This window comes from Oryctolagus cuniculus, chromosome 3 (genome assembly GCF_051225735.1).
Source record: "Oryctolagus cuniculus isolate XC-2025 breed Fujian yellow rabbit chromosome 3, ASM5122573v1, whole genome shotgun sequence".
NCBI lineage: Eukaryota > Metazoa > Chordata > Mammalia > Lagomorpha > Leporidae > Oryctolagus > Oryctolagus cuniculus.
The window spans coordinates 120,263,018-120,290,946 of NC_142869.1; the positions used below are offsets into that span (position 1 = coordinate 120,263,018).

At 48.6% G+C, this 27,929-nt stretch overlaps 1 protein-coding gene, 1 long non-coding RNA gene and 1 pseudogene across 3 annotated transcripts in view; 2 read left to right on the plus strand and 1 right to left on the minus strand.

The window, feature by feature from the left end:
* The window catches only part of ARHGEF4 (Rho guanine nucleotide exchange factor 4), a 215,650-nt gene that overhangs the window by 12,439 nt on the left and 175,282 nt on the right, over positions 1–27,929 (minus strand). For both annotated transcript variants that reach the window (XM_051848762.3, XM_051848763.3), the window contains one exon: positions 7,276–7,415. In XM_051848762.3, the coding sequence (XP_051704722.3) occupies positions 7,276–7,415 (140 nt within the window). The remainder of the gene's footprint in view (positions 1–7,275; positions 7,416–27,929) is intronic.
* On the plus strand, positions 78–4,987 carry LOC138849013 (uncharacterized). The gene is made up of 2 exons (XR_011387331.2): positions 78–872; positions 1,087–4,987. It is a non-coding gene; the product is annotated as an uncharacterized LOC138849013 (long non-coding RNA).
* On the plus strand, positions 7,539–17,620 carry LOC149127481 (WW domain-binding protein 11-like; annotated as a pseudogene).

The following is a 27,929-nucleotide window of genomic DNA, read 5'->3' on the forward strand; positions in this document are numbered from 1 at the left end:
CGCGCTCCCAAGGCTCGCAGGGGCCGCAGCGGCTCCGGCGGGCGCAAAGACCCCTTGGGAGGGGTCGAGGGAACCTTAGTGCCGGCACAGCGGGACTGGGTCTGGGTTGGCCCAGCGCCCAGATGGCCACGGGACGCTTGGGGATGCCCGGAGGGAGACCTCACACACGCAGGCAGGCCGGGGCCAAGACACCTGGCACCGGCGCTTAGGGGAGGGCTGGCCGAGGAACTCTGCTTTCAACAAGGGCTGCCCCCGGGGTCCAGCTCACGGAGGAGTAGACGCACTGCAGGTTCTGGGCTCTGTCCTCAAGACGCACAGACACACAGGGCTAGGGCGGCCGGCATTGGAACCCGGGTCAGACAGACTCACTCGGAGCGCTCCGCCCCCTCCCTGAGCTGGGTCACATTTTCTGCCTTTGGGGAAGCTGCTGACTTCTTTAACGGCTTTTGAAAAAACCTTTGTCAGGCACCCAGCGGTTCCACTGCCTCCACCAGACAGTGCCTGCAGGTTTCAAAGCTGCCACTCTGTCACTCTGTCCCCGACGGGGAGCTCAGGCAACGCGCCCCTCTGAGAGATGCGCAGAATGCAGCTGACAGAGCTCAGCACACAGCTCGGGCGTGGGCAGATATTTCTGAGTGACAAGCTCAGGGCTCTAACACCGGGTGCAGGGAGGGAGGGAGGGGCGCCCAGGGAGTGTGCACAGACTGGCTGTTCACATGTGGGTTCAGAGTTCCCTATGTTTCAGCACCAAGTGCATCTGAGTACAGGTGATGCACATGTTAATGTCACCATCCTCTGAAGAAGCCACAGAGTAGGACGAATGCCAGGCGTGTACCTGCATGTGAGCATTCACATGGAACATGTGTGTGCAGGTATGTGGAGGGTTACCCTTGCATGTGTGCATCCACATGTGTGCACCTGTATGTGTAGAGGCAGTACCTGCATGTATGTTTACACATGTGGGCTCCTGTGTGGATGCATGTAAGTACTGCATGCATACACATGTGTGTACACATGTGGGCTCCTGTGTGTGCAGGCAAGGGTGAGGTGTATGTCCAGAAAGCTGTCTGCCTCCTTCCATTGAAGGTTTCAGCCTGGGCCCATCTGTTTGGAGTGGTGCCCCTGCAGGGTTCTTCAGGAAACCGAGGGCTCCACGTTTGCTCCCCCAAGCTCTCAGAAGAGTTGTGGAGGCCCCAAAGGCATCTGAAAGTTCCCTGGTACCAGCACATCTCAGCTCCTCCGGTAAGACTGTGTGATGATGGGGCCAGCGCTGTGACACAGCAGGTTAAAGCCCTGGCCTGCAGTGCCGGCATTCCACATGGGCGCCGGTTCTAGTCCCGGCTGCTCCACTTCCGACCCAGCTCTTTGCTATGGCCAGGGAAAGCAGTGGAAGATGGCCCAAGTCCTTGGGCCCCTGCACCCACATGGGAGACTAGGAAGAAGCTCTTGACTCCTGGCTTCAGATTGGCTCAGCTCTGGCCGTTGCAGTCATTTGGGGAGTGAACCAGCGGATGGAAGACCTGTCTCTCTCTCTGGCTCTACTTCTCTCTGTAACTCTGTCTTTCAAATAAATAAAAGAAATCATTAAAAAGAAAAAAAATACTATGATGTGCCCTCTAGTGGGGTGTCACTTGGCATCAGTGATCTAGGTTGATGGTTCTTTGTGCACCTATGATTCCAGAGCCACCAGCCACTGGGGGAGAGGGGGAAGGCTCAGAGGCCACAGCTCCTCGGACTCCTGGGTGCAGAGGACCTGGGAGCCCTGTGGCCTGCACAATGCTGAGTGCTATGAGGTCCACGGCACCCTGCTCTGCTGCTGCACCAGGCCCATGAGATACACTGTAGTCCTTTAGCCATGGACCAGCCTGGGCAAGGCCTGAGTCCCACACAACATCAGGGCAGCCTAGGAAGGACTGGATGTGGCACCGGCCCTTCCCGCTGCCCAGGGACCCAGCTTGTCTATCCCAGGGAGCTGAGCAGGTGGCAACAGCTTTTATGTATGTGTTATCTATGACCAAAAATACAACAAAGGGCCTAGGTGCTCATGGGTTTCAGTCTGGATGGCTGCATCCTTGCCTCCCAGGAGCTCCTGAAAGACACAGAGCCCTGGAGCCAGAGAGTCAGACTCACTCCGCAGACAGGCAGCTGAGAGCTGGCCTCTTGTCCTGCAGCATCCTCTAAATGGTCCGTGACGAAGTGCCAGAGGGGAGGCGTGAGGTGCCTGCCTTTTGTCCTAGGGCACCGGCTCGGGTAGTCCTGCTTCTGCTGCTGTGCGGGCCTGGAGGGTCGACCAGCACTCCCTTTTATGCTTGAGGCCAGCTTGGATGACAAGTTCTACAGCTCACTGCTCACATCTGCCCTTCTGCCTCCTCATGTGGGCTTCGTCTCGTCTCTGCAAGACACTCCAGAAGCCACGGACAGCCCTCCTCTCTGTGTCCTGGAGCAGGGAGATGGGTCAGCTGCATACACAGGCACACACAAGGCACACCTGGCACCTCAAGGCCCTCAGGGAGGTGTGGGGAGAGGAGAGAGCCACGTGCAGCTCCAGCTGGGGCCTGACCCACAGGGGACAGGCTGCTGTCCGTGGTGGTGAGGTGGGCAGCAGGAGACCTTGTCCCCTGCCTGCACTCATCACCACAGGCACCAGCAGCAAGGCCAGTGTGGGGGCTGGGGGTTGGGCCATCACGCATAGGGAAAGTCTTCCAGAGACACAGGGTCAGAGACACCTCTTCAGAAATAGGTTCTGCACCCAGCATGGCCTGAGGCCTGATTGTAGGGATGGTGGTGGCACAGGCAACTGGAGAAGGCATTAGAGGGGATAAGGACAGAAGAAGAAGGGAACATTCTGCACTTGTTGATTTATCTTGCCAGGTCTGGGCAACCACAAGGGGCCAGGCACACGTCTGTGCAGGAAAACAGAAAACACAAGACCTTATGTCTCCTTCTCATCCTCCAAGCACACACAGAAAAACACAGGTGCCCCCCCCCCCAGCTCTTCCTCCTGCACAGCCAGCTGCCTGTATGTCTTTGGCACAGCTGTCTCCCAGGGTTGCTATACCACCCAGCACATGGTAGGTGCTCAGTTACATGTGTGGTGCATGCATGTATCATACCCATCACCCTCTCACGCACCATGTGCACACACATACACAAACGTGTGTGTGTGTGTGTGTAAAACTCACTGCTCAGGCGCCCAGGATACCAACTGCCTCTCTGGCCCCTGCATCTACTGCTCTTCAAGTCAGAGGGTTTGGATCCCCTTCTGCTGAGCCAATCAAGAAGTGGCTGCCCCTTCTGAAGTCAACATGTACAAGAACCCTGCCAATTTTGGATGCGCTTGTGTATTCTAAGAAAATATAAGTGCATATGTGGCTCTGGAGCAAGCCAAAGAGTAAGTCATGAGTGCAGACTTTTCTCTGACATCTGTTGCTTTGATAATCTCCAGCTACAAAACCCAGGTGAACCTCCAGCCTAGCTTCTGCCCTAGCTCCTGGGAGAGATAGCAAGTGCCTGAGGGGTGGGAAGGCCAGGGTACAGCTGCCTGTCATTGGACAATCACGTCTCACACTTTTCCCCCAGAGTGTCTGATAAGGTTGAGTGTACTGAGTGCCTCCAGCCCGTCCTAATAGTTGCTACCTTTCCTGAGTCCCCCGTGCAAGCCGGGAGCAGTGAAGACCCAGCAGCCCTGCTCAGGTGCCATGTCCACTGCACGATGACAATCACTGCCCGGCCACACGTCCTCCATCACACCCAGGGCCCGGCGGCCGCAGCACTTGGCCTCTCTCTGGGCAGCGCCTCTTGGCCTGCTTGCATCCTGACTTGGAAGCGAAGGGGACGCTGAGGGTGGATGCCGCCCACTGCACAGCCTACTGTGGCTGCTGGAGACGGGCTCTCTCAGCCCTGCTTGCTGTCCCCTTTGAGATGTGGCAGGTCCTCCCTCCTGGAGACACAGATGAGGGCAGTGCTCTTCCTGTCCAGGGTCCAGGGAGGACCAAGAGTCCTGGAAAGTACTGAGCACATGAAGACCTCCCCAGGGACCTCCAATAGCAAGATGCACCTTCGAACCACACAGGGAGTACTCCCTGAGAGGCCTAGACAGATGCTGATGCAGTTCGTCGTCAGCTGCCATACCTGTTTCCCCGTGGACGTGCCCCGGCGCCAGGGCCTCCACCAGTCCTGACTCTTGGCTTGCTCTCCTTGGCTGAGCCCTCTTAGAATGACAAACTGCTCAAGAATCCACCTCCCCACCCCCTCTCCAGGCCCGAAAGGCACCTCCTCACCAGCAGTAAGCTGTGGCTGTCTACAATTTCATCATGAGGCAGGAGAGAGAGCATCTGTCATATGCAGACAATGCAACTCTAGGAACGCAACAGCTAAGGCCAGGCAAGTAACCCCTACCTCCTTGCAGTCCCTGTCATCCTGATCATTAGGAACTCAGGGGGCACTCAGCAGCCTCACAGGCACCCTTGTTTCACAGCCCAGCAACCAGGCCACGCTTAGACCGTCACCTGCTCTGCACACCACACCACCACTGTCGTCAGCCCCAACATCCTAGACCCCCTGTCTCCCAGGATGGAGGAGGAAGCCTGGGTCTGCCAGAAGAAGCCCAGCCATTCGCTGTGAGTTCTGCCTATGATAACCTGATTCCAGGACATCTTCCGTCCAAAATAGAAGGGTACTTCAAGGAGTTCGTGGGAAATATGAAATTCAAAGATAAACTCAGTTAAGATGCCGGTGAAGATCCATGTGTCCAACACTGAGCGCCTCGATCTCATACCTGGCTCTGGCTCCTGACTCTGCCTTCACACCAGGAGGACTCTGGGAGGCAACAGTGATGGCTCAGATACTTGGGTTCCTGCCTGCCACCCATGTGGGAGACTTGATTGCGTTCTTAGCTGCTTCGGTCTCCAACTGTTGTGAGTAAAGTTTAGGGAGCCGGCCTCTCTCTCTCTCTCTCTCTTTATCTCTCTCTCTCTCGTAAATAAAATCAAAATTTTAAAAAGTTAGCATTGGGGTGGTGCTGTGGTGTAGTGGATAGGGTCGCCACCTGCAGTGTCAGCATTCCATATGGGCACCAGTTCCAGTCCCGGCTGCTCTACTTCCGATCCAGCTCTCTGCTACGGCCTAGGAAATCAGTGGAGGATGGCCCGGGCCTTCAGGCCCCTGCATCCACATGGGAGACCCGGAAGAAGCTCCTGGCTCCTGGCTTCGGATCAGCACAGCTCCAGCTGTTGCGGCCAACTGGGGAGTAAACCAGCGGATGGAAGACCTCTCTCTTTTAGCCTCTCCTTCTCTCTCTGTGTAACTTTGACTTTCAAGTAAAATCAATAAATCTTAAAAAAAAAAAAGTTGGCATCATTTTTAGAAAAGAATTATTTGTTTAAAAGGCAGAATTACAGAGAGAGAGAGAGAGAGAGACAGAGACAGAGACAGAGATAGAGAGACAGAGAAATCTTCCATCCACTGGTTCACTCCCCAAATGGCCTCAACAGCTGGGGCTGGGTGAGGCCAAAGCCAGGAGCATGGAACTCTATCCAGGTCTCCCACATGGGTGCAAGGACTCATCTTCCACTGCTTTCGCAGGTGCCATCAGCAGGAAGTTGGAATCACAGCAGCTGGCACTCAAACCTGTGCTCCCGGTATGATAACCTCTCAGGCTGTGGCTTCCTGTATTGTGCAACAATGCTAGCCACTGTGTCTGCTTTTCCTTTTTTTTTTTTTTTTAATATAAGTGTATTTTGGTGCAAAACACGTTTGAAGCCCATGCACACCTTTTCTTTTTTTTTTTTTTTTTTTTTTTTTTTTTTTTTTTTTTTTTTTTTAATTTTTGACAGGCAGAGTGGACAGTGAGAGAGAGAGACAGAGAGAGAAAGGTCTTCCTTTGCCGCTGGTTCACCCTCCAATGGCCACCGCTGCAGCCGGCGCACCGCGCTGATCCTGGCAGGAGCCAGGAGCCAGGTGCTTTTCCTGGTCTCCCATGGGGTGCAGGGCCCAAGCACCTGGGCCATCCTCCACTGCACTCCCTGGCCATAGCAGAGAGCTGGCCTGGAAGAGGGGCAACCGGGACAGAATCCGGCGCCCCAACCGGGACTAGAACCCGGTGTGCCGGCGCCGCAAGGTGGAGGATTAGCCTATTGAGCCACGGCGCCGGCCAACACACCTTTTCATAATATGCATTTCCATGAACTTTTTGAAGAGCCCCTCCTGTGTACTGTAGCTCATGAGAGGCACTTAACAGTTTCATTTGTTGAAAAGACTTATTTGCACTGTATTCGCTATGCAACAAGGGTTTTCCCTGAAGCATTATTTAATGACTGTTGTAGGTCATTATGCAGAGCGGACTGGCTGGCCCTGGGCTCCACCGCTGTGCTGTGCGGATGAGGAGGACCCCTGTTCCGCTCTGGTTTCTGAGAAGTTCCCAAGCATGCATTCACTAAAGGCCGATTTTTTTTTTTTTTTTTTTTTTTGGCAATCGATCCCCTCTGGAGGAAAGTGTCCGAGTGTGGCAAGTGTGGCAAGATCTGCGTTGTTAGGCTCCGGTTTTCATGGAGCAGAAAGGACTGGGGGGTATGGGGTGGGGGTTGGCGCTTGTTCTGCATGTTTGGTTAAACTCTCTCTTGTGTCCACCCATTCAAGAAAGGAGTGCAAGAGCCCAGGATTGGAGACAGCAGGAGAGAAGCCCGAAAACCCCACGCTTCTCTCTCCTTGGAGAAAGTGAAAGGAGAAGCTGGGATGGGACTCCAGTTCTATCCAGATGGGGTTTGCTCCTTCCTCCGCTCTGAAGGAACAGCAAAAAATGGTAACTGGCATATGGTTGTCATAGCAACTGCACACTTCTGAGCTCTTGGTGTCCGTGGGAGAAAATTGGTTTCACTGGCTTTGTCCCCCAGTCTGCCCGGGCTACTTGTTGGAGTGCTGGAAACCCCGCCCCCACCCTTCCCCCTCCCCGCGCACCACGCAGTCTTCTCCAGCCAGGCCGGCTTTGCTGAAGGGGGCGGGGGTATGCCGGTGAGCCTGCGGGGACAGTGTGCCTGCTCCGCCCATTACCCGCGGACTCCATGAGGGCACAGGGGACCCCACCGTTTGGACAGACTCTGCTCGGGACACCACCGGCTGCAGCTGCGCTGTGGGCCCGGTGGCACCGCTGCCGTCTGTTCTGGAACACAGCTGTGCACATCTGGCCGGCAACAGTGCAACAGGAGCCCCCCTGACCATCAGGCCTGCGGTCAAGTCCCGCCCTGGTTCTCTCCTCCACCCGCTCAGCTGTGACCCTACCTCATTGATGGCCAGCTGCTCACCGCCCCCTCCAGGGTGGCTGTAGTGGTGGCTGGAACCGTGCAGGTCCTCATACAGGTCCTCCTCGCTCCCCGCCTCATCAGCGCGGACAACTGTGTCCAGGACTCCATCGGGCATGGCTGAAAGAGAGACAGCAGCTGGCAGGGGAGGGCAGAGGCGCAGCAGGCAGAACAAAGTCTCAGAGCCGACTCCCCCTCCCCTTCCCGTGAGAGGCTCCTGCTGCCTGCGGGAATGTGGCAAGAATGCACCTGCTGGCTCACACGACCCCGCCAGTCACCCGCCACGGAGCCCAGAACGACCAGAAGATCCCAAAACACAAAGATGAGCTGCAGCTCCAGGCTCAGGATCTGTTCCCAGGGCCTTCAGTACAAACTATTTTCCAGTGTGTTAGCTGTTGGACAGGCCCTTAAAGAAAATGCTAGAGGGTCGGCACTGTGGTGTAGTGGGTAAAGCCGCCGCCTGCAGTGCCGGCATCCCATGTCGGCGCCGGTTCAAGTCCCGGCTGTTCCACTTCCTATCCCGATCTCTGCTATGGCCTGGGAAAGCAGTGGAAGGTCCTGGTCCCTAGAATGCTGCTTAAGCAAAACTCCAGAATCTTAGACTATGCCCTGCGTAGGCCCACTGCAGTCTCAGTGTCATCTCTCGCCTTCACAGGCACCCAACAGTTGGAACATTCTGTAAATCCTTCCCACGCTCGTGTCTGTTTCGGTGCTAATTTCTGTCCAGTAGTGCCTGGTTTTGAGGCTACAGAAACGCAGCCATTCAGGAACTCTTCTCTGGCCGTCCTCCCGCAATGGCCGGTACAGTTGTGTGGTCTCGTTTTCACCGACGCTCAGTCTAGTGTTTCACAAATGATTCCCCTTGCACGGCTGGACCGGAGCACGCTGCGTCCCGCGCTGGCGCAGGCGCATCCCCATGCTTCCTTGCAGGTGTCTGGGAGTTTCTCTAGGCCTGCTCAGGAGCCTTCTGCACATTGGTGTCCTGATCTCCTAGTGTCCCCAGTGAAATTTTAATCCCACTGGTGGATAGTGCATTGCTCATGTAATGCAGCCCTTTGGAAAGTCACGAACCATTAACAGCCAAGACTTTCTACCACTCGGGGAAAAAAAATCATTGCTCCATGTGTGACTAGGATGTCAACTTCTAGGTGTGGCATAGCAGGTAAAGCCGCCACATGTGATACCAGCATCCAGTATGGGCACCAGTTTGAGTCCTGGCTGCTCCACTTCCAATCCAGCTCCCTGGATTATACAACCAATATAAACCATATAAGGCACTCAACTTGTTGGCGATCAGAAATGTAAATTAAAACCACAGTAAGGTACAATTTCATACCCATTAGCCTCTCAAAACTTAAAAGGTCTGACTATGCCAGTCCCAAGTATTGGCTAGGACACAGAGTTATGGAAACATTCACACACCACTATTGGGAGCCTAAATTGGTAAAATACCTTTGGGGACTTGCGTGGCATGCCTAGGCAAATAAATAAACCAAAATAAACTTCCCTTTTAGTTCCATTTTCTGTGAACTTTTTTTTTTTAAGATTTATTTTTATTGGGGCCGGCACTATGATGCAGCGGGTTAAAAGCCCTGGCTTGAAGCGCCGGCATCCCATATGGGCGCTGGTTCTAGTCCCGGCTGCTCCTCTTCCAATCCAGCTTTCTGCTGTGGCCTGGGAAAGCAGTAAAAGATGGCCTAAGTCCTTGGGCTTCTGCACCCACATGGGAGACCCAGAAGAAGCTCCTGGCTCCTGGCTTTGGATTGGCACAGCTCCGGCCGTGGCGGCCATCTGGGGAGCGGATGGAAAACCTCTCTCTCTGTCTCTACCTCTCTCTGTAACACTGTCTTTCAAATAAATAAAATAATTCTTTAAAAAAAAAAGCAGACAAAATGAAAATTCCTAGAAATGCATAATCTTCCAAAACTAACTCAAGAAGAAATAGACAAGCTGAATGGACCTACAATTGGTAAGGAGACTGCATGAGTAACCAAAATCTGCCAACAAAGAAAACCTAGGACCAGAAGGCTTCTACTACCTGGTAGTGAATAACACCGAACATTTAAACAATTAATACTAGTTCTTCTCAAACTTTTTCATACTGCCTAACTTACTCTATAAGACTAGAATTACCCTGATAACAAAACCAGACCAAGAAACTACAACAAAAAGAAAACTACAGATGCATGTCCCTTATGAATACAGGTTTAAAACCATTCAACATAACACCAGCAAACAGAATTCAACAGCCTATCACAAGGATTATATATCATAACCAAAAAGGGTTTATTGCTGGAATGTAAGGATGGTTCAACATATGAAAATGAATCATTATATCACATTAATTAAGAAAAATATATGGATATCTCAATTGATGCAGAAAAAGTACTGACAACTTTCAACACCTTTTCATGGTTAAAAAATTCAATAAATTAGGGGTGGAGGGGAATGTCCTTAACATTTAAAGACTTATCTGAAAAGTTAACAGTTGACATCATGTCAAACGGTGAGAGACTGAAAACTTTTGCCCTAAGATTGGGCACAGGATGTCCGTGTTCTCTTATTCTAATCATCATATTAAAGTAAGCTCCAGTGAGATTGAAAGGCAATAAAAACAAATCAAAGACATCTGAACCCAAGCAGAAGACGTAGGGGCTGTAGTGTGGCACGGCAGCTACGTGGGACGCCCACATCCCTATTAGAGTGCCGGGTTCAGCTCTCAGGTATCCAGCTTCTGACCTGGCTTCCTGCTAGCGCATATGCTGGGAAGCAGCAGGCAATGACTCAAGTCCATGGGAGACCCGGATTACGTTCTGGCACAGCCTGGCCCAGACCTGGCTGTTGTTGGCAATGGAGAATGAACCATCACATGGAAGATCTCTCTGTGTCTTTTTCTCTGTCTCTATTCCTGTGCCTCTGCTTTTCAAATAAAATGCAGATAAATAAAATATTTTTAAGAAGACATAAAACTATCTTCATTTGCAGACGACATGATTTTATAAATGGAAAACCATAGAGAAACCCCAATGAAATAGTTAGAGCTAACAAATAAATTTAACAAAGCTGCAGAATATAAATCAACATGCAAAAAATCAGTTTTGTTTCTACATATTTGCAATGAGCAACCTAAAAGGGATGTTTCTTTATTTTTTAATTTTTTTAACTTTTATTTAATGAATATAAATTTCCAAAGTACAGCTTATGGATTACAATGGCTTCCCCCCCCATAACTTCCCTCCCACCCACAACCCTCCCCTTTCCCGCTCCCTCTCCCCTTCCATTCACATCAAGATTCATTTTCAATTCTCTTTATATACAGAAGATCAGTTTAGCATATATTAAGTAAAGGTTTCAACAGTTTGCACCCATATAGAAACACAGAGTGAAAAATACTGTTTGAGTACTAGTTATAGCATTAAATCACAATGTACAGCACATTAAGGACAGAGATCCTACATGTGGAGTAAGTGCATAGTGACTCCAGTTGTTGACTTAACAAATTGGCACTCTTGTTTATGGCATCAGTAATCACCCTAGGTTGTTGTCATGAGTTGCCAAGGCTATGGAAGTCTTTCGAGTTCACCAACTCTGATCATATTTAGACAAGGTCGTAGTCAAAGTGGAAGTTCTCTCCTCCCTTCAGAGAAAGGTACCACCTTCTTTGATGACCTGTTCTTTCCACTGGGATCTCACTCGCGGAGATCTTTCATTTAGGTTTTGTGTTTTTTTTTTTTTTTTTTTTTTTTTTTTTTTTTTTTTTTTTGCCAGAGTGTCTTGGCTTTCCATGCCTGAAATACTCTCATGGGCTTTTCAGCTGGATCCTCATGCCTTAAGGGCTGATTCTGAGGCCAGAGTGCTGTTTAGGGCATCTGCCATTCTATGAGTCTGCTGTGTATCTCGCTTCCCATGTTGGATCATTCTCTCTAAAAGGGATGTTTTTAAAAAATCCATCAAAAATAATGAAATACTTAGCAAAAAACAAAATTAACCAGGGCAGCAATAGATTTGTGTATCGAAGACTATAAAATATTGCTTAAAGAAAATCAAAGCAAATGGAAGACTTAATACATTTAAGATGAGAACAAGATCATGGCAATCTGCCCACTGAGGCATTCTTATAAAAATTTGAATAGCACTTTACACAAATAGAAAAGTGAACCCTTAAATGCACGTGATGTCTCAAGGGACCCTAAGAAGCCCAAATTGGAGAAACAAAAAGAACAAAATTATAGGATCCATTTTTCCTGCTCTCAAAGGTTACTATAAAGCCACAGTAATCAAAACAATATAGTACTCTCATAAGGATGGAGATGAGATGAAGACCAATGGAATACAATAAGAACCCAGAAATTAACCCTCACAGTTATCAATTGTTTTTTGACAAAGGCACCAAGATGTTCAATGAAGGAAAAATAGTAGTTTTAACAAATGTTGTTGGGAAACCGGATTTCCAAGTGCAATAGAATGAAGTTGGACTCTATACATGTACAAGAATTAATTCAAAGATGTCAATATAAAAGGTAAAACTATAAAACTCTTAGCAAAAAACATCCTCCACTGCTTTCCCAGGCCATTAGCAGTAAGCTAGATCAGAAGTGGAGCAGCCAGGGCATGAACCAGCGCCCATATGGAAAGCTGGCATTACAAGTGGTGGCTTTACCTGCTATGCCACAGCACTGGTCCCCACACTAGGCTCTTTGGTTGCAACACGAAGATCCTGGCAGAAATTAGGGGACTTAAAAGCTTTCAAGTGGTGGTGTCAGAAGCCAGGGTTGAGGAAGTGACATGCAGGGGGGCTGGGAGGGGTGCGGTGCTGAAGTGTTGCAGGTGATGGGGACAGCATCTGGGCCCAGAAGCAGAGAGACCTGGGAGAAGCTCCAGGCTTCTGGCTTTGGATCGGGGCAGCTCTGGCTATTATGATCATTTGGGGAGTAAACCAGCAGACAGACGACCTCTCCCTGTCTCTCCCTCTCTCTCTCTGTAACTGCCTCTCAAGCAAGTAAATAAATAAATAAAATTACTCTACTAAAAAGTACATTATTAATAGACATTTGTTTTTTAGAACAGAGTTAATTTAGAAAAGAGTTCCCATACACCTACTCGCAGACTCCCCTGTTATCAAGATCCCAATTCCATATGGTGCATTTTTACACCAGCGAACCAATACCTGAGGATTCGCTGAAGTCCACGCTTTGTTCAGATTTCCTCAGGGTCCCTTATCCCAGACCATATTTAGTCAGCGTGGCTCGAGAGTTTTGGTTCTAGCTCGCACAAAAGTCTAATTTCAGCTTTTGAGAAGTTTGCTCATTTGACAGCGAACACTCAATGACATCAGCAGCCCCCAATTGGAGTCCTCCACACTCCACGGCTTCCCTCGCAGGGTTTCCTTGTGACAAACACCTTGAACTTCTCTTCTAGCCACCCCTGTCTCCCAGTACTCTGACTGGTGGGAGGAAGACACCTTCTTCTGAGAACGCACAATGTCACATCTGACGCACGCCCACCCCCGAAAGGAGACACTGGCAGGCACAAGACTTTCATGGAGGCTGCGCGGCTCCCAGAAGTAAAACACGTGCTGGGCTCTCTCAGATAACTGCAGCAGGGTCAGGACTCCAACTGCTCCACCTGCCCCCTCCAGGGACCGGCCCTCTGCTTGGGCCATCTCCCTCTGCCAGCACCCACACCCTCTGCCTGCAAGGACCTAGCTGCTTTGCCTGCACCATCAGGGCACCCCTTGTTTCTCCCACATTCTGCTCCCTGCCTCCTCCCCCATGAGTTACCCTGTGCACCTTGCTAATCAGCAGGTGATGCCGTATCATTAAAAGTATGAAGTAGGGGCTGGCGCTGTGGGCGCAGCGGATTAACACCCTGGCCTGAAGCGCCAGCATCCCATATGGGTGCCGGTTTGAGACCTGGCTGCTCCACTTCCCACCTAGCTCTCTGCTACAACCTGGGAATGCAGTAGAAGACGACCCAAGTCCTTGAGCCCCTGCATCTGCGTGGGAGACCTGGAGGAAGCTCCCGGCTCCTGACTTTGGATCCGCTCAGCTCCAGCCATTGTGGTCATTTGGTGAGTGAACCAGAGGATGGAAGATATCTCTGTCTCTCTCTCTGTGGTTTGGCCTCTCAAATAAATAACTAAATCCTTTTTTAAAAAATGAAATACCCGGGCAATCAGTTAATGGGCAGGTGTTCACGAATAAGAGAGATGTTCTGTGGTCACACAATTACTTCATAATGTACTTTCAGGGGCCAGTGCTGTGGCATAGCAGGTGAAGCTGCCGCCTGTAGTGCTGGCATCCCATATGGACGCCGGTTCAAGTCCCAGCTGCTCCATTTCCAATCCAGCTCTCTGCTATGGCCTGGGAAAGCAGTAGATTACCCAAGTCCTTGAGCCCCTGCACCTGCGTGGGAAGGAAGAAGTTCCTGGCTCCTGTCTTCGTCTCCCTCTCTCTCTGTCTCTCCTTCTCTCTGTGTAACTCTAACTTTCAAATAAATAAAAAATATCTTCAAAATGTACTTTCATAAAAAATGTGCCGTGTCATGCTTTAGCAGCAAGTGCAACATGATTTTTTTTTAGTTTTTATTTAATGAATGCATTTTTTCATAGATACAACTTTAGGAATATAGTGGTTCTTTCCCCCATACTCCCTCCAACTCCCATCCCACCTCCATCTCCCTCTCCCATCTCCTTCTTCATTATTGTTCATTTTTAGTTTGACTTTATATACAGAGGACCAACTCCATGCTAAGCATAGACTTCAACAATTTGACCCCATGCCCACACTCAACATATAGAGTACAGTTTAGGGAGAGAATTTGCAGTGGATTCTCATATTACAATTCAGTAGGGACAGAGGTCCTACATTGGGAGCAAGTGCAGAGTGACTTCTGTTATTCCTTTAACAATTAACACTCTTATTCATGACATCAATGATCATCTGAGGTTCTTGCCATGGGCTGCCAAGGCTATGGCAGCCTTCTGTGACCATAGACTCCATCGGTATTTGGACACAGCCATAAGCAAAGTGGATCTTCTCTCTTCCCTTCAGAGAACAGTGTCTCCTTTTTTGATGACCTTTTCATTCCTCTGAGGTCTCACAGAGATCCTCCATGTAGGAAATTTTTTTGTCACAGAGTCTTGGCTTTCCATGCCTGAGATGCTCTCACAGCCTTTCGGCCAGACCAGGAAGCCTTCAGGGCAACATGATTTTTAACACACTGTTTTCTTATGTCAGGGGAGTGTAAAGTGCCGAGGAGGGGAACAGCTGTCCCTCTACGTTTAGGCTGCTGTAGAATTCAGATGATGGCTGTGATTTTTTTCACTGCACAGAGCCACCCTGCTAGAGAACATTCTAGATCTTGGACTTGTGTAAAAATTCACAGAAGGCAGCATCTTTATCAAACTGCAAGTTTTGGCAAATCAAAACAGTACTCTATGGTATAATGCAATTAGGTCTCACATTGCTTTAATGATACTGTTCCTAATTTCCATCCCAGAGCTCTGCAATACAATAAAATAATGACTCCAACAATCATTTTTGCCACAAAAATTATTTAAAAGCCCCAAAGCCTGCCATGACTGTTCATGGTAGATTAGAGCTTAGCCAGTTGTTTAAAAGAAACAAGGCTTCTAAAAGGAGACAGCATCTCTCTGTTAGTGTGCAGACTGCTCATGTTAAACACAACGGGACAATCTTGGGCATCTAAAGACAGCTCTGCTTCATCTGGAGGTTGTCTCAAACCTGCAACGTTGCTTATGCAGGTTGAACCAATACAGGCTGAAGTAACTTTCCAAACGTTAATAAGTCCTCACATCACAGCAGAGCTGTCACTGCTCACTGCTCTCTGCATCCCACATGTGTCCTAGCTGACCTCTTAGGAAGATCTGCACATCTCAAAAATACATGCAGTCTATCTACAACCTCTTTTGTTTTGAAAGATTTTTATTTATTTTAAATACAGAGATAGAGAGATAGAGATAGAGAATCTTCTATCTGCTAGCCCACTCCCCAAATGGCCACATTGACCCAGGGCTGGACCAGGCCGAAACCAGGAGCCAGGAATTCCATCCAGTCCTCCCACTTGGGTTTCAGGAACTCAAATATTTGAGGCATCATGCACTGCCTCCCAGGTGCATCAGCAGGAAGTAGGCTCAGAAACGGAGAAGCTGGGATTCAAACCAGCACTCCGATGTGGGATCCTGGCATCGCAGGACTGGGCCACAACACTGGCCCCATCTCCAGCTTATTTTTAAATAATTGTCTAGTATATAGTTACATCTTTTAAACTACAAATACAAATAAATATACAGTCAGCTCTTTATATCCCTGGGTTCCACATTTCAGGATTCAACCAAGGATCAAAAATAGATGGAGAACAAATGGCATCTGTATTGAACACGTACAGATTTTCGTCATTATTCCCTAAACAGCACATGGTAACAGCTATTTACATATCATTTATATTGCATTAGGTATTATCAGTCATCTAGAGATGACTTAAATATCTGGGAGGGGCAGTGACATAAGGATGGCGCAGGGACATGAGGTTTGAAGACGGCAGGGGCTGGGTGGGAGATCTAGAGGCAGAGGTGAAGACCCCTCTGGAGTAAAAGAAGCCAGGAGTCACCCCCCTCCCCATTCCTTTACAGTGCTCAGAGCCCAGTGGAAGTGTTCCTTTCTTTCTGTTAACAAACAAGTAAACCACACAGACTGTCAGCAAGCGACAGAGCGCTGTGTCCTCCACCAAGAGGGAGGATTTAGGAAGCCTGTGGACCAAGCCTGAAAGTTTGCCCTGAAGCGAGAGCTAAAAGAGAACACACAACACAACACAAGCTGAGGGGTCTCCGGCCGATCATCTAGGACACGAGGAGCTGGACAAAACAGAGTCGAACCCGGTGCAGTGGCTGCAGTTCAACGAGAAAGCACTGGAAGATATGCACGCCAATCTGGACAAGCCCTCTGATCATCCTCCCGGACTCCCCGGAAAAGAGAATGCAGCTCCTACAAAGACTGAAGGATGCCAGAGCTAGAATATGAAGACAACTGGGCTCAGCATGGCCCGCGGTGCTGCTGTGCAGGGCACCTAGCAGATGCCAGAGATGCCGCATGCTCCTTCCGACATCCAGATCCAAGATACGCCCCTTGCTGGTGCCCAGCAACCCCACCCTCGAGAAAACTTCAGCCTACGGCCCTCCAACTCGGGCAGTTTCTCTTTGGAACTAGAGTTATACTATGTATATAGAGAGGGAGAGACACAGAGAGAGATCTTCTATCTGCTGGTTCACTCCCCAGATGGCCACAACGGCCAGATGAAAGCCAGGAGCCCAGAACACCATCTAGGTTTCCAATGTGGGTGGCAGGGGCCCAAGCACTTGGGGCCATCCTCTGCTGTTTCCCAGGTTCTTGGGCAGGGAGCTGGGTTGGAAGTGGAGTAGCCGGGACTCTGCCGGCGTCACAGGTGGCAACTTAAGCCATTGCACTGGACAGTTTCTGTACTTGGACACGATGTGCTACATATGCCCCCATTGGCAGAACACCTCCTGGCCCTCCCCCAGGCCCACCTCCTCCTCTGGTTCCTACAGACATAAAGTGGGTGTTGCCCGGGATCTTCCCCACCCCCCATAGGCCAGGCAGAGACACCCTTGCTCAGCGGGGTCCTGACAACAGTGTTTGCAGCACAAGTGAGGATGTCAGCTGTCCTGAGGACACAGACCAAGACAAGCATAATGACAGCACTGGTGACAGCGACACTGAGAGATCAGACAGCCGCAGCGACAGGGCTGAGTCTGTGTACAATCAAAAACACCCCAGGTCTGAGTGTATGATTTGCTGATACATCTGGAAAGTCAAGGCAGAAAAAGAAGACCCAAGGAGCCGACCCCTCTTTAAGCCACGATGCTTCGAGTGGCAGCCAGGGAAGCCTTGAGGGGCAGACGGGAAGTAGAGGAATTTCCAGAGAATGATGGTGAAGAAGATTCTGTAGCCGAGGAGCAATAGCCAAAACAGCACAGAAAGCTTCCCACTTGGATGACACACCACATCTTCCCAGCGGCAGCTCCACCTCCATCCTCCTCCCCGCCACCTGCTCCACCCTACTGGCTTCCTGGACCACCTGCAGGGGCTCCTCCATTCCTGAGGATAAAGACTCCCAGAGTCTTTATCCCAACCTATACCTCCAGGACCACCACCAGGCTGGCTCCCCCCTCCACACTGACCTCCCCCAGGCCCATCTTCCCACCTCACCCAGGCAGGATGTGCCCACTTTGGTGCCTCTACTTGGATCTGCCCCACCTGGGCTTCTCCCACCAGCTCCCTTGTTGAACCCTGGGGGTCTTCAGCGTCCCACCCAATTTGATTCGGCGACCCAGGGTGGGTGATGCCAGCGTAGCCATTGTGCCAAGCCACAGATCACTCATCCCAAGGCAGGAAGTCCTCGAGTTGCGCCCACTGTGAGAAGGGTATGTGGGGGAGAATAAAGGGGCTACTGCTGCTCCCCCAAAAAGTCAGAGGGTGACTCTGCTGTGCCTCTTGCAAAAGCAGCCCCCAAATCTGGTTCTGGTGCTCCTGTGTCAGTGCAAACTGAGGATGATGTTTACAAAGCTTTCAGGAAAGAGGTGGAAGGGCTACTGGGACAGCTTCTGATGCCAGAGCAGGCTTGTGTTCACAAAAGCGGCCCGTGGAGAGACAGGCTCTTGCCTAACTGGGGTGCACGGCTGCTCCCATTGGGGGTGCTTTCTAATTCCATGCGGGGAATAGCCTCAAGGCTAGCTGGGCTCAGAGTTACTGCATGTGGCAGAGGGGACTTTGTTCAGAATCGACTGGCTCCTGAAGCAGAGCTGCTAACACCCACTCCCTGTCACAGCAACACTTCATCCCTTTTCTTCCCCTCTCCAGCTCTTGGGGAAATCTGTGATCAGGGGAATCTTAGCTACCAATGTGTCTGACTCTCTTCTTGTGTGTGGTGGGCACTGGAGTAGAAAGTCCCGAAAAAAAAATCAGCTTTTTTATCTTGTCTTTCATGTTGGAGTTCTTTTCAATATTTTCCTGTAAATATTTTGTAACGGTCTCCTTGTGGTCAAATAGATTACAATGTCATTTCCTAACACAAAGCAGGATATGTGGGAAGAAAATGTATACTTCTTTGATTAAAATTATTTCTCGGGCCAGCGCCGCAGCTCACTAGGCTAATCCTCCGCCTTGCGGTGCCGGCACACTGGGTTCTAGTCCCGGTCGGGGCACAGGATTCTGTCCCGGTTGCCTCTCTTCCAGGCCAGCTCTCTGCTGTGGCCAGGGAGTGCAGTGGAGGATGACCCAAGTGCTTGGGCCCTGCACCCCATGGGAGACTAGGATAAGTACCTGGCTCCTGCCATCGGATCAGCGTGGTGCACTGGCTGCAGCGCACTGGCCGCGGCGGCCATTGGAGGGTGAATCAACGGCAAAGGAAGACCTTTCTCTCTGTCTCTCTCTCTCACTGTCCAGTCTGTCTGTCAAAAAAAATAAATAAATAAAATAAAATAAAATAATTTCTCACTGACCTAAACTTGGAGTGCTTATGGAAAAATAAAAAAAGAAATAAATGCTAAAACACACAAAAAAATTCATGGGTAGGGGGTGTGGGCAGCTATTTGGCCTATGGTTTGGATGCTCATTAAGATGCCTGTACCCTATACCAGAGCATCTGAGGTTGATACCCACATCTGGCTCCTGATCCAGCCTCCTGCTAATGCAGACCCTGTCGGGCAGTGGTGATGACTCCAGTGATTGGATTCCTGCCACCCACGTGGGAGACCTGGAGAGTTCCTAGCCCTCAGCCTTAGCCGACAGCGCTCTGTCCCAGCCATTGCAGGTATCTGGGGGGAGTAAACCATCTAATTGCAGCTTGCTGTCTCCTTCTCTGCCTCTCAACTAAATACATTTAAAGATATTTTTTAAAAGATATAGAAATCACCAAACATGTGAAAATACGGTCACTACCACGGTCACCAAGGAAATGAAAAAATGAAAACCACAGCAAAACTCAAATGGACACAAAGCTCTGCACAGGTTCTACGTATGAGCTACGGCATTTTACAGAAGGGGTTTGAGCAACCCTGGATTTGGGAATCTGCAGAGGGTGCTGTCCCCTGTCCGCTGTGGATAGAGGGATGACCACTGCAGATGGGAAGGACTGTGGGGGCCTTAGGTTTTGCACTACTCTTGAAGGAGCCACTTCCCTCTTACACAAATGCTGCCGGGAGTCCCCTCGTGCCCCCTCCTTCTGAAGCTGTCAGTCCTGAGCAGCAGCATTTAGTAACTGGACATCCTGTTGGTCACGAGCGCCCCGTAACAGCTGGGGCTGGTTATTCAATCAATTTGTTCACAATGGTTACAGTTTCTCAGATCAGAACAGTTGTTCATGGGTCCTGAGGATGGTGGATTCTATATCTGCCTCGAATCCGGAACGTGGGGATGAAATCCCAGCCACAGTCAACTGCACAACGGCCTTCTGCCCTTGATTCTGCAGGAACAGGTGACTCCACTACGATTTCCCTGGGAGTTAATCTTCTGCCTGACACAGCCAGGCTTGGGGTCACATTCGGATATTTGGATATTATTGTCCTGCCATCACTGCTTCCCATGGCGGTTAAATAAACAAGAACTGAAATGCAAACTGTCACATGCTGTCAGGGGAATGGATACCTGCCCCCCCACCCCTGCACCACCACCCAGGGAACTGCGTTTCCATCGCCAGCTGGGGCGCCTGGAAGGCACCTTGACTTTCATCTGCCCCAAGCTGAAACCTGGCTACAACCCACACTTGCTCAGCCCACAGGGGTCCAGATCGCAACACCTGACGACTACCTTCTGTCACTTGCTCAGAACCCAACTCGTGGAGCTATCCTTGGCTCTGCTGTGTCCTCATAGGCCCTGTCCATTTCTCTGTCTTTATTGTCCTGAATCCAACTATGCTCATCCCTCCACCACTGACCCCTTCTGCAGCTCCCATCTGTGGAGTGACACACAGCTCTGTCTGAGCCTTTGTCCTCCTCCACACGATAGCCAGCGAGGTCTTTGGTAAGATCACCACTCCTCTGCCCAAGATCTGCAAGGGCTCCCAGCTAACGGGGTGAAAGCCCAAGTCCTCACCATGGCCTCCTAAGCCTGCTGCCATTCCGGCCACCTTTCCATTCCTGCCCCTGCTCCACTTCAGCTCCAACAGGTTCCTGACCAACTGGAGTTGACCAATGTTGGCAGAAGCCACTGGAGACCACTACAGTGGATGTTAAGAGCACCATTGTGGCTTCAGGTCTTGACATTCAAGGAGCTCAAGTTCTGTAACCTTGCTGGAAATGCACAGACCTTCCAGAAATTGCATTTTGCTTTGCTTTTGCTGCCATCCCTTTTCCTATCAACTCTGAGCCCGTCTGTTCAAATGCACATATCTTTTAAGACAGATAAAGCAGACTTGCTCAAGGCTATTTCTCTCTCCTCGTCAAAATGGATCCCATAAAATTCCTGGGCTTGAACACCGGTGACACAGAATAACCTGGGGTGGGGTTAGCAGGCTGACATTGGAAGGCAGAGAACTGAAAAAACAAAGTCGAAAGTACCTTATTGTTTCTTAACCATCAAGAAAATGCTATCTAAATCTTTCAGATTAGGATTCAACAAACTTTTTTAATAGAAAGCTTTTATTTAATAAATATAAATGTCATAAGTACAACTTTTGGATTATAGCATTTCTTCCACCTATATCCACCCTCCTACCCCCAAACCATTCCACCTCCTACTCCCTCTCCCATCCCATTCTTCATTAAGGTTCATTTTTAATTATCTCTAGATACAGAAGATTAACTCTATACTAAGTAAAGATTTCAACAGTTTGCACCCACAGACACATAAAATATGAAGTACTGTTTGAAGACTAGTTTTACTGTTAATTCTCATAGTAGAACACATTAAGGACAGACATCCTAGATAAGGAGCAAGTGCACAGTGACTCCTGTTGTTGATTTAACAATTGACACTCTTATTTATGACGTCAGTAATCTCCTGAGGCTGTTGTCATGAGCTGCCAGGGCTATGGAAGCCTCTTGAGTCCACAAACTCCGAAATTATTTAGACAAAGCCATAATCAAAGTGGAAGCTCACTCCTCACTTCAGAGAAAGGTACCTTCTTCTTTGATGGCCCATTCTTTCCACTGGGATCTCACTACAGAGATCTTTCATTTCATTCATTTTTGCCACAGTGTCTTGGCTTTCCATGCCTGAAATGCTCTCACGGGCTTTTTAGCCAGATCCGAATGCCTTAAGGGCTGATCCTGAGGCCAGAGTGCTGTTTATGGCATTTGTCATTCTATGAGTCTGCTGTTGTCCTGCTTCCCATGTTGGATCATTCTCTCCTTTTTAATTCTTGTTTTTTTTTTTTCTTTTTAATCCTATCAATTATTTTTAGCAGACACTTGGTCTTATTTAGGTGATCTCTTTGACACTTAATCCTATCTTTATGATCAGTTATGAACTTAAACTGATCACTTTAACTAGTAAGATGGCATTGCTACCTGCCCACTTAATGGGATTTGGAGTCCCATGGCAGATTTTTAGCTTTACCCTTAGGGGTAAGTCCAAGGGAACGTGTGCTGAACCGTACATTGCCTCCCTCTCTTATTCACACTCTTATTTTTTTTTTAAATTTATTTGACAGATAGAGTTATAGACAGAGAGAGAGACAGAGAGAAAGGCCTTCCTTCCATTGGTTCACCCCCCCCCCCAAATGGCCGCCACAACCAGCACTGCACCGATATGAAGCTGGGAGCCAGATGCTTCTTCCCAATCTCCCATGTGGGTGCAGAATCCTAAGCACTTGGGCCATCCTCCACTGCCCTCCCAGACCACAGCAGAAAGCTGGACTGGAAGAAGAGCAACTGGGACTAGAACCCAGTGTCCATATGGGATGCCGCTCTGCAGGCGGAGGATTAACCAAGGTAAGCCATGGTGCCCCCCGCCACTCTTATTTTTAACAGGGATCATTTTTTGATTGGATTTAAACACTTAAATAAAGTTAAAACATCTGAGTTAAGTAAAAAGTTCAACCAATGGTATTAAATAGAAAATAAAATACCAAAAATAATAAAATAGCTTTTCCTCAACAGTCAGGACAAGGGTTGATCAAGTCATTGATCAGGTTTCCTTTTAGGTACTCAGTTAGTTGTCACAGATCAGGTAGAACATATAACATTTGTCCCTTTGGGACTGGCTTATTTCACTCAGCATGTTGTCAACAAACATTTTTATTTACTCCTCTGTTTTGTGAATTATGCTTTTTCCTTAATTTTGTATAGAGAAATTCTACAGGTCATGGATGACACAGAAGCTGAGTTTTCTGGCTTCAAGTTGCATAGTTTCCAACATAAGTATATACTTCTACTCTCTGCTCTATTATTTTACCCACTTTTTTTTTTTCTTTCTGAAGACTTGTCTAAAATTAATTTGAGGAGACAGTGCTGTGGTGCCATGTGTTAAACCACTGTCTGTGACACTGGCATGGGGTTTTTTGGAGTGCTGGTTCAAGTCCCAGCTATTCTCTTCCAATCCAGCTCCCTGCTAATGCACCTGGGAAGACAGCAGAGGATAGCCCAAGTCCTTGGGCCCCTGCTAAACATATGGGAGACCAGGAAGAAGTTCCTGGCTCCTGGCTCTCAGCCCTGATTTTGCCTAGCCCTAGCTGTTACGGCCACTTGGGCAGTGAACTAGCAAACAGAAGAGCTCTCTGTTTCCTTTCTCTCTCTGTCATTCTGCCTTTCAAATAAATCTTAAAAAAAAGTAAAAAAAATTAACTTGAAAATACTGTCCACCCTAGAATCTGCTTGAGCTGCACAAATATGAATTTGAATGTTTTAGAAGATTTATTTATTTTATTTGAAAGACACAGTTACAGAGAGAGAAAGGAGAGACACAGAGAGAGATCTTCCATCTGCTGGTTCTCTTCCAAAATGGTCACAATGGCTGGGACTGCATCAGGCCAAACCCAGGAGCCAGGAGCTTCTTCTGGGTCTCCTGCATGGGTGGCAGGGGCCAAACACTTGGGCCATCCTCTGCTGCTTTCTCAGGCCATTAATAGGGAGCTGGATCGGAAGTGGGGCAGTCAGGATTTGAACCAGTGCCTATGCAGGATGCCAGCATTGCAGATGGCAGCTTAATCCACCATGCCACAGCTCTGTCCCCAGGAATTTGATTTCTACGGCAGAAATGCCCCTGACACTGCTAAGCTATAGGGCTCTGCAAGGATGCAGTTTCAGCATTCATCCATTTTATTTATTTTTACAATTTATTCTACTAGGAAACTGACTTATTTGTGGAGCTGCCAAAGTCTGGGTGTTGCTGATCTTATCACTGTGGTGTCACTTCGCATATTCATGTGCTATTGCTTTTCCTCTGAATTAACATTTAGATCTAGAGGCTCAGTCAGACACAGGTTCAAATTATTTGGGGCAGGAACACTTGATGAGGGTGCTGTTTCACCAGAAGATCATAACTGTCTGGATGTCATTTTGGTGACATTAGCAGACAATATTATAGATTGGTTCCATTAATTCATTAGGGATTGTAAACTTGGTATTCATTTCTTGAGAAATTGATGCAAAATGATTTTTGCATCATACAGTAGTTTCTTTTTATCTGAAGGTTTGTGTTCCGTGATTTTGGTTACCTTCTGTCAGAACCCAAAAATATTAAATGGAAAAAATACATAAAAGAGGGGCTGGCATCATGGTACAGTGGGCTAGGTGCTGCCTGTGATGCCAGCATCCCATATGGGCACCGGTTTGAGTCCTGGCTGCTCCACTTCCGATCCAGATCCCTGCTATTGTGCCTGGGAAAGCAGAAGAAGATGGTCCAAGTACTTGGGCCCCTGCACCCACATGGGAGACCCGGAAGAAGCTCTTGGCTTCTAACTACAGCCTGGCCCAGCCTCAGCTGTTGCAGCCATTTGGGGAGAGACCCGTGGATATAAGATCTGTGTGTGTGTGTGTGTGTGTGTGTGTGTGTGTGTCTTCCTCTCTGTAACTCTGCTTTTCAAATAAATAAATAAATCTTTAAAAAGCCACCAAAATATTAAATGGGAAAATTCCAGAACAATTCACAAGTTCTAATTTGTATATCAATCTGTTTGCCATGTATCCTGGTTCTGTGCTCAAGTAATTTTTATTTTTCATAATAATGGCCCCAAAGCACAAGAACAGCAATGTTGGTAATTTGAATACACTGAAGAGCATCAATATAGTGCTTCCTTTAAGTGAGAATGTGAACATTCTCGATAAATATGGAAAGAGAGAAAGTTGCATGCTGCGACTGCTAGCATCTACGGTAAGAATGAATCATGGCATATTATCCCCCATTTTAGACACCTACCGTGAATCTTGGAATATTCATGGTCCTAATTCCTAGTTTTATTGCATGATGATGAGAAAATATACTTGATGTGATTTCAATCTTTCAAAAAACGAGACTTGCTTTGCGACTTGCTCTATGATCTGTGCTGAGAATATTCTACATTCTGTTGGAGGAGAATGTGTATTCTCTGGCTATTCCGTGGAATGTTCTGTTAGTAGTGTGTGGGTCCAGGGATCAACAAGTAAGAAGTTACAGTTAGGAGGAAGAGGCTTTGGTGTTCTGTCTGTTGGGTGACTACAGTTAAGCACAATGTGCTGTACGTGACAAAACAGCCAGAAGAGAGGATTTTGAATGTTTCACTGATAAATGTTTGAAGTGATGGATATGCTAACTACCCTGGTTTGATCCTTACACATTGCATACATGTGTAAAGAAATCACAATGAGAGGTCAGCATTGTGGCATAGTGGGTTAAGCTGTCGCCTGCACCACCAGCATCCCATACGGACGCTGGTTCGTATCCTGGTTGCTTCATTTCCAATCTAGCTCTCTACTAATGTGTCTGAGAAAGAAGGGGATGATAGCCCAAGTAATTAGACCCTTGTCACGCATGTAGGAGACCAGGATGGAATTTCTGGCTCCTGGCTTCAGCCTGGCTCAGCCCTGGCTGTTGTGGCCATTTGGAGAGTGAATCAGTGGATGGAAGACTTCTCTCTCTTTCTCTGTCTCTCCCTCTCTCTGTAGCTCTGCCTTTCAAATAAATCAATAAATCAATCTTTCACACACACAAAAAAACCATCACATTGTACCTCATAAATTATTGACAGTAATGTGTCAGCAAAAACCAAACAAAACAGACACAGAAAATACACCTTGATTCCCAAGGTGGACCCAAATCCTACGATCCTACACTGCACCCACCCCAATTCCCCCAGAGGTGAGTCTGGCCCCAGGGTGGGGAGTGTTTGGGGGCTCTGCAGGCTAAAGACTCCTCCTCCATGGCCATTTTCTGGCAAAGATGATCCCTTGGCTTCTCAAGCCCTTGGGGTTTTACAAAGTCCTGTTTCAGCAAAAAGTTCTTGTGTGTCCCTGTACAAATATTTCCAAGTCATTACTGCGCAGGTATCCTAGTGAAATTCTTTTTAATTAAGCCCATCAATTTCACCAAAGCCTGCTTCCCAAAGGACTGCTCCGAAGTCATCAGCTGATGGATACACGGCTGTGCTGAGGTTTGAGTATCTAGGCGAGGCTGTCCAATGTGATCTTTCTCCTCAATGTTTTTGCAATTTAGTATTGTTCTAGCAACTGCTGTCACATACTGTCCAAAGCAAGGCAGACCGCTGGCTCAGTCAGACATCAGAAAAGATTATCCCAATGCTGACATGAGCGCCACTCAAGTCTCAGAGGCAGGCTGGGCCATCAGCCTTCTCACTGACCCCGCGAGTCTGTCTAGACAAGTTTCCAGAATGTTCTCATGCACCTGCCCACAGGCAACTTGGCCCAGTGCTGCTGGGAACCCAATGTAGCACGCACGTGCCCATCAACCAGGGCTTGCTGAGTATGCCTGCCTTGGCCAGGATGCTGCTTGGAAGAGCAGCAGAGAATACTGCAGCAATGATGAGAGACGGCTCTGCTACCCAAGGAGGAAGAGAGAAACTGGCACCCAGTTTCTCTGGCTCATTACCAGAGGTGGTAATGAGCCAGGAATTTCCACGCCTACCATTTCACTTGGTACAAAATCCCTGTGGAGTGGAAATCACAGTGGTAGTGTCTCACAGCATGACCTGGACCCCCGGCTACATGGCCCTTGACTCCCTAGCCCGCCATCCACCACAGAGAGCTGGTGAGTGAGACAGAACAGCGCATGTCCCATGAGCAAGGCTCCCATCACCAGTGCTGTCTGTGCTGTGAGGATGCTGTGGAGCTCAGAGGAGGGTTCCTGGCTTGTTGCTCTCTGATGTCTTCGGACTAAGTCAGAGCACAGAAGTATCTATCATCCAATGCAACCCTTAAAGCTCACACTTGTTCATTCATGAAAACATGATGCACAGGGCAACTACAGGGCTAGCAGAACTAAAGAGCTAAACCAACCATGTTGAAAAAAATAAAAAACTAATGCAGGGGGCAGACTGACAGCTGCTTCAGGCTGTCCATCCAATCAGAGGAGGCTGATCTTGTAGCAAGTGGTGGACTTTCCTCCCTGCCACTTTAAAGTACACACAAAAGAACCACAAGTGCCCACTTTCAGGAATAAGGAGGAACCAAAAAGGATGGATTTCAATCAGAGTGTTAGAACGGGAAGAGCTCCCGAGTTCATCTATTTGAAAAACGAGCTCAAGCACTCATTTTAAAATCTGGAAACAATTTAAGCTCCGTAAAATCCAAGAAGACCAGGTACTGTGTGTGCCTCATCCACTACCGAATCCCAAGTACCCGGAACAGAACCCAACATTTAGTAAATGCTCAATAAGTATAAACTCAATGAAAGAAAACTGGGCATACAGAACAGGAAGTGGGAAAGAAAGTATTCCTGTAGTCCTGACAGAGACTGAGCAAGAGCCAAGATTTTGCCACATTTGCTACGGATACCCCAAAATATTACAGGTAGGCTGAAGCCCCGCCCCTCATGCCAGCACCCCAAGTTTCTCTCAGGAGGTCGATGGCTGTAACAGTCATCCATTGGAGTCAAGGAGGAGTCCCCTGAGATGGTGTCACCCCAGGACATCACAAGCATCTTAGGTTGCAGAAGTACACACTCGACACCTGCACAATGACAAAACCACCTGCGGTGACAGTTCTCACACATAGCCCAGCTGTGGGGCAGGGCACGCCGGTACTTAGAGTGCTCTGTGTATTCTCGTTTATCTATGATATTGCTAGACCTGTATATACACAAAGCTGCAGACACTAGTATCTGTGTCTTGCAGATGCACATATGTCCTATCTGATGGCAAGTATCCTACAGTTTGCTTTTTTTCCTTTTCCTAACCAAACCCTGAAGCATTGATCAGTGAGCAGCTGTCACCTCCTGCACATACTGAGGAGTTTAGTTAAAATAGACAGGGAGCCAACTTCACCTTTATTGGATACTGCCAAACTAACCTTCAAAGTCTGACTAAACATAAAAAAAAAGCATAAAGAATTCCTGGGCTGGCGTTGCTGGGTTGCAGGTTAAGCTGTCGCTTATGACAGTAGCATCTCCTATGGTAGTGCCAGTTCGAGTCCTGGCTGCTCTGCCAATGTGCCAGGGAAGACAGTGG